A 13,896-nucleotide genomic window follows, 5' to 3' on the forward strand; every position below is an offset into this window, starting at 1 on the left:
CCCATCTCATCTCACATTTTATTTAATTCAAGCGACATTTCTCGTAACTAATTTATTTTCTTATTGCTTATAGAAAATCTGTCAAGAAGCAGATAACAAACGTGAGGACATGAAGTGGCTTGTCAAGACTTTAGATTCCTTACTTAGCTATGCTAGTGAAATGGAGGCAAATTTAGAGCAGAAAAAACTGGAGGACTTGATTGCTCGATATAAGAATCTTATACCAACAATTGAAATAACGATGGTAAAAACTGAGGTGTTCTCAAAATGCTACACATATAGACGTGAAGTGCATGAGGTTGTTTGTCTGCTTAGCAAAGTTAAGGAACAGACGGCTAATATACCTGCCCCTGATAGTTTGGAACGCGTTAATAGAATGATTGAAGAACAGCAGTATGCCATTAATCAACTCGACCATCAGCGACCACACATAATGTCTATGTTGCAACGTGGTCGTGATCTCAGTAAAGATGTACATGCACCTGCCTTTGTGAATGCTGAAGTGCTCAACCTTGAAACAGGTTGGAATGAGGCATATACCGAAACAGCCGATAAGTTGCAAGCACTGAAAGGAACCCAAGCTGTATGGAATGAATTTGTCGATCAGAAAAATGATATTTTCTCCTTGTTACAAGTTGCTGAGACTGAATTACGTGCGCTTACTCCTCTACAAACTGATCCTAAAAACGTTAGTCAGGATCTAAAAGCTAAACGTGAACTAAATGTACAGTTACAACAGGCCTCGCAGCAGTTACTACCTAAGTTACATACTCTAAAGGGTGAACTGGCAACATTAGCAGCTATTGAAAAGCGTCCAATACTCGAAAAAGAGGTGACAGAAGTTGAAAAAATGTTCTTTAATACCATGGAGCATGTGAAAGATCGTGTTGGGTATTTAGAAGATTACAGCACTAAATGGAACAATTACAAGTCTCGTTTAGCTGAGTTACAGGAGTGGGCTAATAAGGTTGCACCAAAAACTATTGAAACACTTAAATCAGAAGACCTTACACCCGAAGAGCGTTTACTTAAAGTCAACGTCTTCAAGGGTATACTAGCTGAGCGTATGAAGCAACTCGATTTACTATCGGCTGATGCATCAGAGTTGGCGCCAAAAGAGGGTAATATTGCAGAAGCGAAGCGTTTGAAGGGCGAAATTACAAAACTCCAAGAAGTGTTGAGCGTTATCAATCGTAACTTTGATCATCAGGCACAGGCTGTACAAGAAGATTTGGTTAACTGGCAACAATACCAAGCAGGTTTACAGCAAATCAAACCAATCGTTGAGGAAAGTGAAGTCAAGGTAAATACTATAGTTCCTAAGCCCATTACCTTAGAAGAAGCTGTTGCATTGCAACAAAATGCCAAACAATTTGAAACACAATGCCTCGAGCAATTAGACAGACTCCAAGGCATCTCAAACATAAGTCATAAAATGTTATGTAAAACCAATGCCCCTGATGAGTTAGATGCCATGCACTCCCGCTGGACATCTGTTCATGAAAATGCAAAACAGGCTAGTTCAAAACTAGAAAAATTAGTTTCCAATTGGAAGTCGTTCGATGCAGATGCTTCTAAGTTAGAAGACTGGGTAAATAAAGGCGAAGAACAGGTCAGTAAGCGATCTGCTGTACTCAGTACTCCATATGTAGATAAGCTCGAAAAAGAATTAGTTCAACTGAAACTGTTCAATAATGAGATATCTGAACAGCAAGCCAAACTAGTAGCATTAAGCCAGTCGGCTGATCAGATTAGTTTGCATTTAGCACCTGAAGGAGCAACTGCAATGAAAGATCGCATTAACGGCATGAAGGTCAAATTACAAAAACTGTCAGAAGCAACCCGAGCAAATATCAACGACGTTTCAGATGCCATAATGTCAAGACAAGATTTCAACGCCAAACTCGCAAATTTCTCAAACTGGATGAATCAATTACGCAATCAAATTTCTCAAGTAGAAGAAATAAATCCAGAGCGCGTTGAAACGAGTTTGCATGTCATTCATGCGTTAATGCAAGAGCATGCCGACAAGAAGCCAAGTTTCAATTCCATTTACGATGAAGTTAAACAACTTGCACTCCATTCTTCGCCAGTAGAAGCGAATGCTCTTAATGATGCTTACACTTCTCTGGTGGTTAACTATCAAAACTTAGAAGGTAATATGATGGAGAAGAAAGCAGCTCTAGAAAAATGGACTGAACTTCTTGGTTGGAAAAATGAGACAGAAAGTCATTTAAATTATATTAAGCACCAGTTGGAGAAAGTAGAGGCACCTAACACTCAAGAGTTATCAAAAATTATAAATGAAATTGACACAATTGGAGCGTCATTGGGATACTGGAAGGATCAGGCTAAGGATATTGATGAAAGCACAGCTATTCAATTGAGAGATATGGCAACGCGAAAACCACTTATTGCGTTACAGATCGTTAATGATATTGGTAATAAATTGGATAATCTCAAAATGCGTTCTCAAAGTCAAAAACAACAAATAGATCAAATGAATGTGCGAAAAGAGAAGTTTGTAGCGCTAGAAAATAATTTCGGAAAAGCTCTGCAAGAGAATCGGGACAAACTGAACAACATTCTGAAGCAAAAACCCAATTTGAATAATATTGATCAAATAATTGCAGATCTTATTGCACTTAATGAAATTATTAAACATCAAGCCGGCGTAAAGGACAGTATACACGATGAAGGATCAATATTAATGCGAGAAGATATTACAATAATGCCTGCAATACAGGAGGGTCTTTTAATTATGGATAAAAACTACGACTCTTTACAAAATGAAATAGCTGAGCGCATTCAGAAATATAATGCCATTAGTCAATCACTACGTGAATATGCTGATTCCAAAAATAAGTTTTCTGCAGATCTTAAGAAAGCAGAAGATCTATTCCGTACAATTCCACAACATCCACACGATGAAGTCGAATTACAGCAAGCTTTTGATAAAACCCGCAAAACAATGGAACAAGTACGAAAGTGTAAAGTAAATCTTGATGAATTTGAGCGCAGAGGAAATAATGTTGCAAAACTATTTGAAGCTATCGGTGAGATTGTACCACAAGAAATTCCAAATGATGTCATTCATGCTAAAAAACAATGGCAAGATTTACATGACCAAACTGCAAAGAAATCACATACTTTCGAAACGGAAACTGTGATTTGGTCACAAATAGAGGATGCAAAGAAAGATTTGCTCCCGTGGATATCGGAAACAAATCAAGGTCTTAGTGATGCGGCCGATAATACCATCGAAATCGAATTTGGACCCATGCGTTTGAGTAAATATCACTCTGATCTTCCTACTTACCAAACATTAAAGGAAACAATTCGAGATAAAACTAATGAATTAGTGAAAATTAACAACGGTGTTGAAATTCCAGCTTTAACTGCATTGAATCAAGTGCTTGCGGATCAATTTGCTGAACTTGAGATGAACTCAGAACGCTTAAATGCTATAACATCCTCATTCAATGATCAGGAGCAGAAATTACGAAAGGATATCAAAGCAGTGGGTGAAAATATAAACAAACTACGCGAAAAATTAATTAAATGTGACGATATGTCTGGAGACAATTCTAAAATTATGGAACGACTACTGGAATGTAGAGCATTACGCGGTGAATTGGGTAATAGTGGAAATGATGTTGACACCATAAAACAAAAAGTTGATGAAATCCGGAATTTATATCCAACCTTCAACGAATCTATTATTCCCAAAGAACTCAATAATGTGCAAAAGCGTTTTGAAGGAGTCGATTTGTATGCCAAAAAAATTGAGGGCTCGCTTTTGCAATTTTTGAAAAAGTTCCACAACGATAGAGTTGGGGCTTTAAAACGCATAATATCGACTCAACGGGAAAAAGTTACCTGGTGTCAGCCGGAAACAACAAGCGATAAGTACAATTTAGATGTAAAGAAATCCTCTTTACAAGAAGTAGGAAAAAGCATTGATGATTGCAAAAAGAAACATGGTGAACTGTTAAAAACTTTGGAAATGCTTGAAGTGGTTGAATCGCCCCAAAATCTTCACGATTTAAAGAAAGATGCTGAGTTACTCAACGCTGAAATGCACAATTTGCAGGACAGTTTTGACAAAATAAGAAATATTTTGGATGAAAATGTCGATTTGTGGTCGCAATATGAACAGGCAAATGAAGATATTTCGTCGTGGTTGCGAGATGTGGAAGGACACATCAAAGCGGAGACTAGCAATCAAATTGATATACCTGGCATTGATAAAAAGATGCAAGAATTGGTAATATTGCAAGGCGATGTAAAGGCTCATGAGCCACTTATCAATAATTTAGAAAAAACATCACAACTTCTAATAGCGAAGAACCCTGAGGCTCGAATTGGTCAATTTGTGACCCATTTGGTTCAGCGGTATCAAACTGCTTCCAAAAGCTTAGCAGGTTACATTGATAAGATGAAAGGTGCACAAAAAGCAAATGTCAGCTTTAATAAGGCAGTGAATGATTTTAATGAATGGTTCCAGGATGCGAAAATCGAATTCCAAGAGCTTGCACGTATGGGATCACCTGGTTCATCATCAGCTACTGCGCAACAACTTAAAACTATTCAGAACTACATGAAAGTTTTTGATAATGGTCAGTTGCTTTTAAATAATGCCGTTGACATAAGTGAAGCATTATACCCAACAATCACACCTGAAAATCGGGAAAAAATACGTTCTGAGCTGCGACAGCTGCGGGAGAACTATGATTATTTGCGTGATGAAGCCAATGCTCTTATGCAGCAAGTCGAAGCGGTGCTCATTCAAAAGACTTCAATCGAAGATAGTTATACTCAGGTTTCACATTATCTAAATGAAGCAAAGGCAAAGGTTGTCAAAGACGATGAATTGTATCCTACCTTAGCAGCAAAAAAATCCGCTTTGCGCAACTACAAAACTCAGTTGCAGGAAATTAATCTGCATAAGAATGCACTCAAACAGCTCCAAGATAAGGCTGTCACATTATGCGATGATGAGTCGGAACGTAAAACTGAGGAATCGATACAGGAATATAATGATATGGTGAATAAGATATCGGATCGAATTAACGTAGTAAATAATCAAGTAATGAAACATGAAGCCTATGATCAAGTGTTAGAGAAAGCTCAGGACTGGCTTAATACCATTAAAACAGAAGCAGTTGAAATTTTAAATGAAACTACTTTTGAAAAAGAAGGCGCCGAAGAGAAGTTAGTTGTCGTGGAAAATCTACTTCAGCATAAATCTGAAGGTGACGCAATATTTGATGCTTGCCATAATTTACTAGAAACTGTTATAACGCAAACTCATCCGTCTGGTCATCCTGCACTTTTGAAGAGCTTCGCTGAACCGAAAAAGGCTTGGAATGATTTTATGTTGCAATGTCAAGATTCTCTTGTTCAACTAAAACAACTTTGTTCGAAATGGGACGAATTTTCAGCCATTATCGATGATCTTGATAATTGGATGAAGAACATTGAAGGAATTGTTAAAAATCAAAGTCTAAGGAGTACGGCAGATGCCAAGAAAGCACACCTTAAAGAGTTAGAAAAAATAGCACAGGAAATTGAAAATCGTGGCACTTCCATAAACGATCTAATGGAGCAAGGGCGCGTAATCGAGGGTGAAACTGATTTAAATCTTAAGTTATCCCGCTTAAATACCCGCTATCAAACTCTCAAAAACCTTTGCAGAGAATCCATTGTGAAGTATACCAACTACGCAAAAGATCATGAATTGTTCGATTCGGATTACGAACTGTTCAAAAAAGCCGTCCAGGACTCTGCAAATAAATTAGCAAACTATAGTGAAGTTGTAGGTGATCAAAATATATTGCAAGAACATCAAAATAAATTACGTGAAATGTCTGAAGAGCGTGTAAACGATTCCACAACATTCGAAAGCTTGATAGATCGTGGCGAAAAGCTGTATGGGCATACCAGTCCAGACGGTCGAGAAATCATACGTCAACAATTGAGAAACTTGCGAACTATGTGGGATAACTACACTGATGACCTAAATTCTACTATACAGAAAATCGATCACTGTCTCTTGCAGTTCAACGAGTTTACGATTGCACAGGATCAATTAACAAAATGGTTAAAGGATGTTGATAAGGCAATGCAAAGCCACACTGAACTCAAAACTTCATTGCAAGAGAAACGTGCGCAACTGCAGAATCATAAATTATTACACCAGGAAATTACAACGCATAATGTTTTGGTCGATAATGTATGTGACAAAGCTCAAATTTTGATTGAGCAAATAAAAGATAATTCCTTAAATGTTTACTTGCAATCCATTAAGAAACTTTTCCAAAGCATTGTACAGAAATCTGATGAAATACTGAAAAACCTTGAAGATTGTGTCGATAAGCACGCACAGTTAAATAACCAAATCGCGACTGCCAAATCTTGGATAGCGACAGAGAAAGAGAAACTTCTAGAATGTGACGATGCTTATGGTGAAAAAACGGATATTAAACGGAAAATTGAGACATTGGAGCAATTAGCACAGAACAAACCACATGCACAGAAACTCATGGCAGACATACGCGAGCAGTTGGTAAGCATACAACCCACAACTTCCGAAAAAGGAAATGGAATTCTTGAAAAGGAGGTAGAAGAATTAGAAACCACAATAAAAAGTCATTTCGATGACATTGAAGGCATCGAGGGTAAGCAGAAGGATGTACTGCAGCAATGGAATAATTTTGAAAAATCATTAGAAGAGTTGTCGAAATGGTGTCGTACAGCCGAAAGTGTTTTCCGGGAGCAACAGCTACAATCGACACTTCATGAAAAGTTTGAGCAGTTGGAAAAGTACAAAATTCAACGTGATCTCATCATGCACAAAGAAAAAGAAATTGACGCATTTGCCGATACTGCTCACGCGCTGCTCAATAACTGTGGAGCAGAGCGTTTAAAAACACTTGCATCTCAAATAACCAATCGCTATCAATTACTGCAGGTGCTTAGCAAAGAAGTTGTCAATCGTTGGTCAAATTTGGTGGATGATCATCAAATTTATCAAGATAAATACATTGAAGTAGACTTGTGGTTAAAACCGATTGAGAAACAATTGGAAAGTGCACTTAAAGACGAACCATTACAGTCAGCAAATATTTTACAAGTCCTATTGTCTGAAAAGGAACAAGCTGACGCTCTATTTGTTGCATTAAATTCTGCTGGGGAAAAAGCTTTGCCAGAAACATCTACTTCTGGTCGTGAGAAAATACGTAAGGAATTACGAGATATAAGAGATCGTTGGGATAAATTGGATGAAGGCATACGTAGCTTGCAGAAACGGCAGGAAGCACAAACTGTACAGTTGTCTAGCTATCATGATATACTTAACCAAACGCTTAATTGGCTAGATCAAATCGAAAAAGTATTGCAGAATGAAAATCCTACCACATGGACTAATGCTCAAGAGATTCGTTCGAAATTATTTAAATACAAAGGCACAATGCAAGATATAAATTCACATAAACGAGTTGTAGAATCTGTAAATGAAAAGGGTGGAATTTTACTTGAAAGTGCAGTTGCAGGCAATGCAGCTGAAATACAAAATGCTATCTCTGACGTTAATACACGTTATGAAAAGGTGTCAGCTGACTGCACTAACTTACTTGGTAAGCTCGAAGAAGCTTTTGAGGTATTCCAGCAATTCAGTGAATTACAAAAAGCTCAACAGGACTACCAAAAGAATTTGTGGGATCGACTTACTGGCTACTCTGATTATTCAGGAAATAAAGTGGCCTTACAGGCACGTCTCAACAAAATAATTGATATACAGGATGGTCTGCCAATTGTAATATCTAAATTAGAAGCTCTTTCAGAACATATCGAACAAAATGCCGGCTTGTTACCCGCACGTTCTAAGGAAGCCATGGCACGTGATTTAAGTAACTTGAAGGTTGACTTTGAGAAGTTTAATAGTTCTTTGAGTGACGTAAAAAGTGGATTAGAAAACCGATTGCAACAATGGAATGATTATGAAGTAAATTTGGATCGTCTAATCACATGGTTGAGTGAAGCCGAGAATGCACTTAAAAACTACAATCCAAAATCTACATTGGAAGAGAAGGAAGAGCAGCTACAACGCTTCCAAACAATTTTGCAAAATCTTCGTCAGAATGAAGTTGAGTTTGAAAAAATTAAAGATGACTCTTCCGAGTTAATACAAAGTTCTGGTGAAACAAGGATTGCAGTAAACGTCCAACAAGTAACTTCCCGTTTCCAATCAATTCAAACTACAACTAAAGAAATACTGAAGAAATGCGAGCAAGCCGTTCAGGATCACCAACACTTCAATGATAAGTACAAACAGTGCTCAGATTGGATCGCTAGTGCGCAAGGAAAATATGATGACTGTTGTGATTTGTCTCAACTTGGTTCTCGCGATGATTTACTGAAGAAGCAAACCGTTATTCAGGAATTAGTGGCTCAACAGCCAACCGCGACTTTACTGTTGAATAATACTATTGAGTTAGGTGAGAAGTGTTATGGGTTGACTGCTACTGATGGTCGTGAAGCTATTCGTTCCCAGCTTGAAGAACTACAACAAACATTTGATCAACTGTTTGATAATATTGTTATGACCTCAAGACAAATGCAAGATAAGATGTCCAAATGGTCAGGGTTTGATGAAATCGCCAAGAAGTTGCAGACATGGTTGATTGAAGTTGAAAAGACACTTCCACCTCACATAGAATTGAAAACAACTTTAGATGAAAAACGTGCGATGTTACAGAATTATCGCGACATTTTAAGTGATATTAGTAATCATCAAGTAGAGGTTGGTAATTTACAAGATATAGCAGCAAACTTGCCGGAAAAGACAGAGCATGTAGAGCAAATCACAAAAGATATTACGGACCAATTTGGAAAACTGCATAAAAGGGTTAAAGATTATGTTGAACGTTATGAGGGTATTGTAAGCGCCCATCAATTATATTGCAAAGCAGTGATGGATGCTCAAGAATTCATTGATGCTACTCACAACACAATAAATTATTGGGGAGACTTGGACTTGGAACAAGTGTCATTACATACAAATCTCGATCGTTTGAAGAATTTAAAAGACAGTTTGGCAGATGAATTCCCTCGAGTGGATCAAGTACGTGCATTGGGCGAGAAAGTTATACCCGGCACAGTAGATGTTGGACAAGTGAATATTAAAACTCAAATCGATAATACACAGCAAGAGTGGGAAAGCCTTATTGCTTCGGTCACTTCTACAATTGAAGCAATAGAAAATCGCCTGCAACAATGGGTAGACTATGAACACTTAAGAGATCAGTGCTTGACATGGCTACGTGATACTGACTACAAACTACATGCCATTGATCTGAAACCTAATTTGAATGAGAAGAAGTCGCAATTGGAAGATCTAAAAACATTACAAGGTGAAGTTCGAGCTAAAGAGTTGGAGATTGATAATGTGTCAGAAAAAGCACAACTGTTGTTAAAGGGACCTTCAAGCGCACGTTCCTTTGGTCCTGAATTAGTCACTAAATATCAACAAATTTTGCACAAAGTGAAAGAGCTAAACAACCGTTGGCAGCAGTATGTAACATCTCATCAAGAATTCGATAACTCTGTGTCAGAATGTACTGCATGGATAAATAGAATTAAAGAGAATCTTGATTACTGTACAGATTCATCGCTTATGAGTCAGAAAGATTTGGAGAAGAAGCTATCTATCATACAAGATGTAATACTACTAAAAGATGAAGGCTCTGCAAAAGTGTTGAGCATCGTAGAATTAGCTCAGAATGTGTTAGCTAATACTGCACCTGCTGGTCATGCTGCCATTAATAAAGACTTGGCAGACCTTCAAGAGTTATGGTCAGTTATAGCACTACGTATAATTGATGTCAAAGCTAATTTAGATGATTCCATTACACAGTGGTCTGGCTTCTTGGAGCAAATCGAAAATGTGAACAAGTATAATAAGTCCCTTGAAGACACATTGAAAGACTTTTCTGAATTCCAAACTACCATGACAGAAAAGAGAGCACAACTAGATCGTATCAAAACTGCTGAAGAAAGATCTCGAGTTGAAAAAATTGAAGTAGATGCATTGAAAATTCAAGCAAAGGAAATGATAGCAAGTGGACAACAAAGTCAAGCTGCTTTCCAAGCTCAAAAAGTGCTAGACAAATTTGATGAACTAGTTTCTAGAATTCAGAAATTGTTATCTGAACGTCAAGATCAATACAAAGATCACCGATTATTCAAAGAAGCTTATGACGATTTGGTTGCATGGATAAGCCGCGCTCGTGAGAAATTCCCAGTGCTGAAACAGGGCACTTTGAGTGATAAACTTGCTATAGAAAGTGCTGTTCAAGCAACTGAAGCATTGCTAAACAAACAAGCTCAAGGTGAGTTATTAGTTGAGCATTTGGTTCACACTGGAGATGTTGTTTTAGCTAGCACCTCTACACAAGGTCAAGAAATTATCCGAAATGATATTCGCAGCCTACGTGATAACTTTGAAGCACTGTTTAGAGAAATTAACCAACAGAAAGAAGGACTTGAGGTCACTATGGTACAATGGCGAGCATACAAAGAAGAATACGATCGTCTCATTGAGTGGTTACAGCAAATTGATATATTGGTGAAAAATCATAAACTTAATTTGTTACCCAATTTGCCAGAAAAAGAGAAACAAGTGGCAGATATGAGGGATATAATGTCGCGAATAGAAAAAGGAAAAAATAATATTGACAAATTCAATGCATCTGCTGCGAGTCTCTTAAAATCGCATCTCGATTCATATGTAAATAATCAATTAAGGCATTTGAATTCAATGTACCAGGTACAGACAAATTTGGCAAAGGATGTACTTAAAAAGGTCGAGACCAATTGTGATCAACATCGTGAATATAATACAAATGTTAAATCAGCACGGGATTGGATTAACAATGCCAAGGATGTGATTCGTGAGTGCACTGAAGCTTCAAATGCAGCGTCAAAAGATGTCTTACAAAGACGTCTAGAAAAAATACACGATCTAATAAAGAATAGAGAAGTTGGTCAAAATCTAGTGCATTCAGCTATAAATAATGGAGAAAAAGTTGTTAGAAATACAAGGTCCGATGGCCGCGATGTTATCAATAGTGAAATGAAAGAATTACAAAATGACTGGGATCGTTTAGTTAAGAAGTTATCGACAGCTAAAGTACAGTTAGAGACAAATCTATTACAATGGGCTGATTATAGTTCCAGCTATTCACAGTTACAACAATGGATTCAAGATAGAGAAGCGAAACTTCAACAGGCTTGCGAACAAAAAATCGTTAAATCGAAGAAAGGTCAGCCAGGTCTTAGTTCTGGCTTAAGTGAACGCAAGGCATTCTTAAGACAAACAAATAATATTGTGCAGGACATTGTATCCTTTGAACCGATGATACAATCAGTAACATCTAAAGCGTCCGATTTACAACAGGGTGCGCCAGCAACAGAGATTTCAAATAAATATGAAACGTTAACAAAACAGGCTAAAGATTTGTATGACAAGCAAAAGAATACCATTGATCAATACCAGGCGCTTATTGATGCTGGAAGTGAATTTGCTGCATGGTTGCGAAATGCAAAGGAACGATTAAGTAAGTGCTCTGAGCCAACCGGTGATAAGCAAGCTTTGGCTGAAAAAACTCACCAACTGAAGATTCTACAAAGTGAAGTTAGCGAAGGACAAAAGAAACTTGAAGCGGCTTTGGCTCAAGGGGAGATCGCTTGTCGTAGCGCAGAACCTGAAGACCGTGAAATTATAGAAGAAGAAGTTGCTTTATTACAAGAAGAATTCGATGCTTATGTTGATGCATTGAAAAAAGCAAAGGATTATCTAGAAATTGGTATCGTGAAGTGGTCCGACTACCAAGATCAGTACGCTGAGGCACTTGAATGGTTGACTAAAACAGAAGCTTTGGTTCAGTCATACAATAAATTACAGGAAAATCTTGGTCAAAAGAAGAATGTTCTCGAGGAGTTCCAAGGGCATTTACAAACATTGTTCGACTGGCAAAAAATATTGGATCATTTAAATATGAAAGCACAAGTTTTGCTGGAAACATGTTCTGATACGCGCATAAGTAACGCTATAATGCAACTCACTACTAAATATAATGCGTTGCTAATAATTGCAAAGGAAGTTATGCGTCGTCTTGAAGTGCACTATCAAGAACACCAACAACATCACACATTGTACGAGGAATGCCAATCATGGATTGAAAATACGCGAGAAAAGCTTTTAGAATGCAAAGTAATACCGGGAACTTTGAACGAAGTTCAGATAAAACTCAACACTGTCAAGAACTTAAGACAGGGCTTTGAAGCTGGTCAAAATAAGTTACGTTACTTATTGGAGCTTAAAGAAAAGGTAATAATGAATACTGAACAAAATGGTGCAGCAAAGATACAGGAAGACACAGAGCTATTGAAACAAGACTTTGAAAAACTTTTAGTTGATTTGAATGATGTACGCCAACAACTTGCAAATAGATTAGCCGAACTTGAAGAGATATATAAGTTATATAAACTGCTTACTGAATGGCTTGAAGATATCGAACCGAACTGTAAAGCCAACTTTGAATTCCTTAATGATCTCAGCGAAAAACGTGCTGCACTCGAAAAATTCCGCGCCATACAACGCGACATAAACGGACATCACGACATAATGGAAAAAATTAATCAACGCCTAAACGAAGACAACAGTCTTGACCGCAACGACTTCAAAGATGGTCTTAACAAATATGAAGCGTTACAAACACTTCTCTCAAATATTATCGAGTCTCTCGAGAACCAAGTCAATAGTCATGATAAATATAAGCAAGCATCTAATGAAATACAAGACTGGTTGCGCAAGACACGCATTGATCTCGAGCAGTGTTCTGATTGCCATGGTGAGAAACAAAAAGTGGAGGACAGTTTGAAAAAATTAGGCGACATCGACGTCACAATGTCCGAAGGCAGTTATTTGTTGGACGCATGCGAAGAGTTAAGCAAAGCTGTAATTAGCACAACCAGTTCTGAAGGTCAAGATGTTGTCTCACAAGAGATCAGACAATTGACAAATGAGTGGGAAACATTGCAAGCAATATCACGTGATGCGCGCTCGAACTTGGAGTCCTGTTTGACATCGTGGAACGCTTTCTTGCAAAAATTCAACAAAATCAATCAATGGATCGATTACATTAACAAACGCGTTGCCAAAGCCAGCGAAGAGGAAAACAAAACGCCTGAAGACTTGGTTAACGCCAAGGTAAGTTCCATCATCATGTCCTAAATCGATAACACAGCACGTTTTGCACTAACTTATCTGTAATTGCTACTAACAATAACTAACCCACGAGTAGATCTCAATTTGCTGTAATACTCTTAACACATCATTGATGAATCCGTACTTGTACACCTACTCTTACACTTTTCCTCTAACAATTGCTTTTTAAGAATTTTTTATTTTAACATATGATTTAACAAAACTCAGTAGTTTAACTTTTGGTAGATTTAATGTAAATTTTATCTAACAGATTTCGATAAAAAATGGGTGTGACTTAGTGAAAAAATAGTCAAATGTAAAATATTTTTGAAGTAGTTTCCGAGTTTGATTTGGGTACGATAGCAGTTACATATGTGGCGTGCTTTGACGACGGATTTTGATAATATCGGCTGTTCTGAGAAACTTTTCATCAAGTTTTATATGGAGATATCCGGTTTTAAAGTTGTAAATTTTTACATGACAGAAACCAAAAGCAACTAGAGGCGCTATTTAGCAAGTCTAATAGTTATTAATAAGTGTTTTCATAATCAAAGTCAAAATTGTATATAAAAAGTTATGCCGCTGGATGGTGTTACTATTTTTTGTTTGTGAAATCAATATAAAAA

The 13,896-nt window shown here is 37.4% G+C and overlaps 1 protein-coding gene across 9 annotated transcripts in view; it reads left to right on the forward strand.

The window, feature by feature from the left end:
* The window catches only part of LOC119687571 (nesprin-1), a 138,257-nt gene that overhangs the window by 40,338 nt on the left and 84,023 nt on the right, over positions 1–13,896 (forward strand). For 7 of the 9 annotated variants that reach the window (XM_038101925.1, XM_038101926.1, XM_038101928.1 and 4 more), the window contains one exon: positions 74–13,273. In XM_038101925.1, the coding sequence (XP_037957853.1) occupies positions 74–13,273 (13,200 nt within the window). The remainder of the gene's footprint in view (positions 1–73; positions 13,274–13,896) is intronic. The other 2 variants (XM_038101929.1, XM_038101927.1) reach the window with 1 other exon arrangement.

The sequence above is a fragment of the Teleopsis dalmanni genome, chromosome X (assembly GCF_002237135.1).
Source record: "Teleopsis dalmanni isolate 2A chromosome X, ASM223713v2, whole genome shotgun sequence".
Taxonomy (NCBI): domain Eukaryota; kingdom Metazoa; phylum Arthropoda; class Insecta; order Diptera; family Diopsidae; genus Teleopsis; species Teleopsis dalmanni.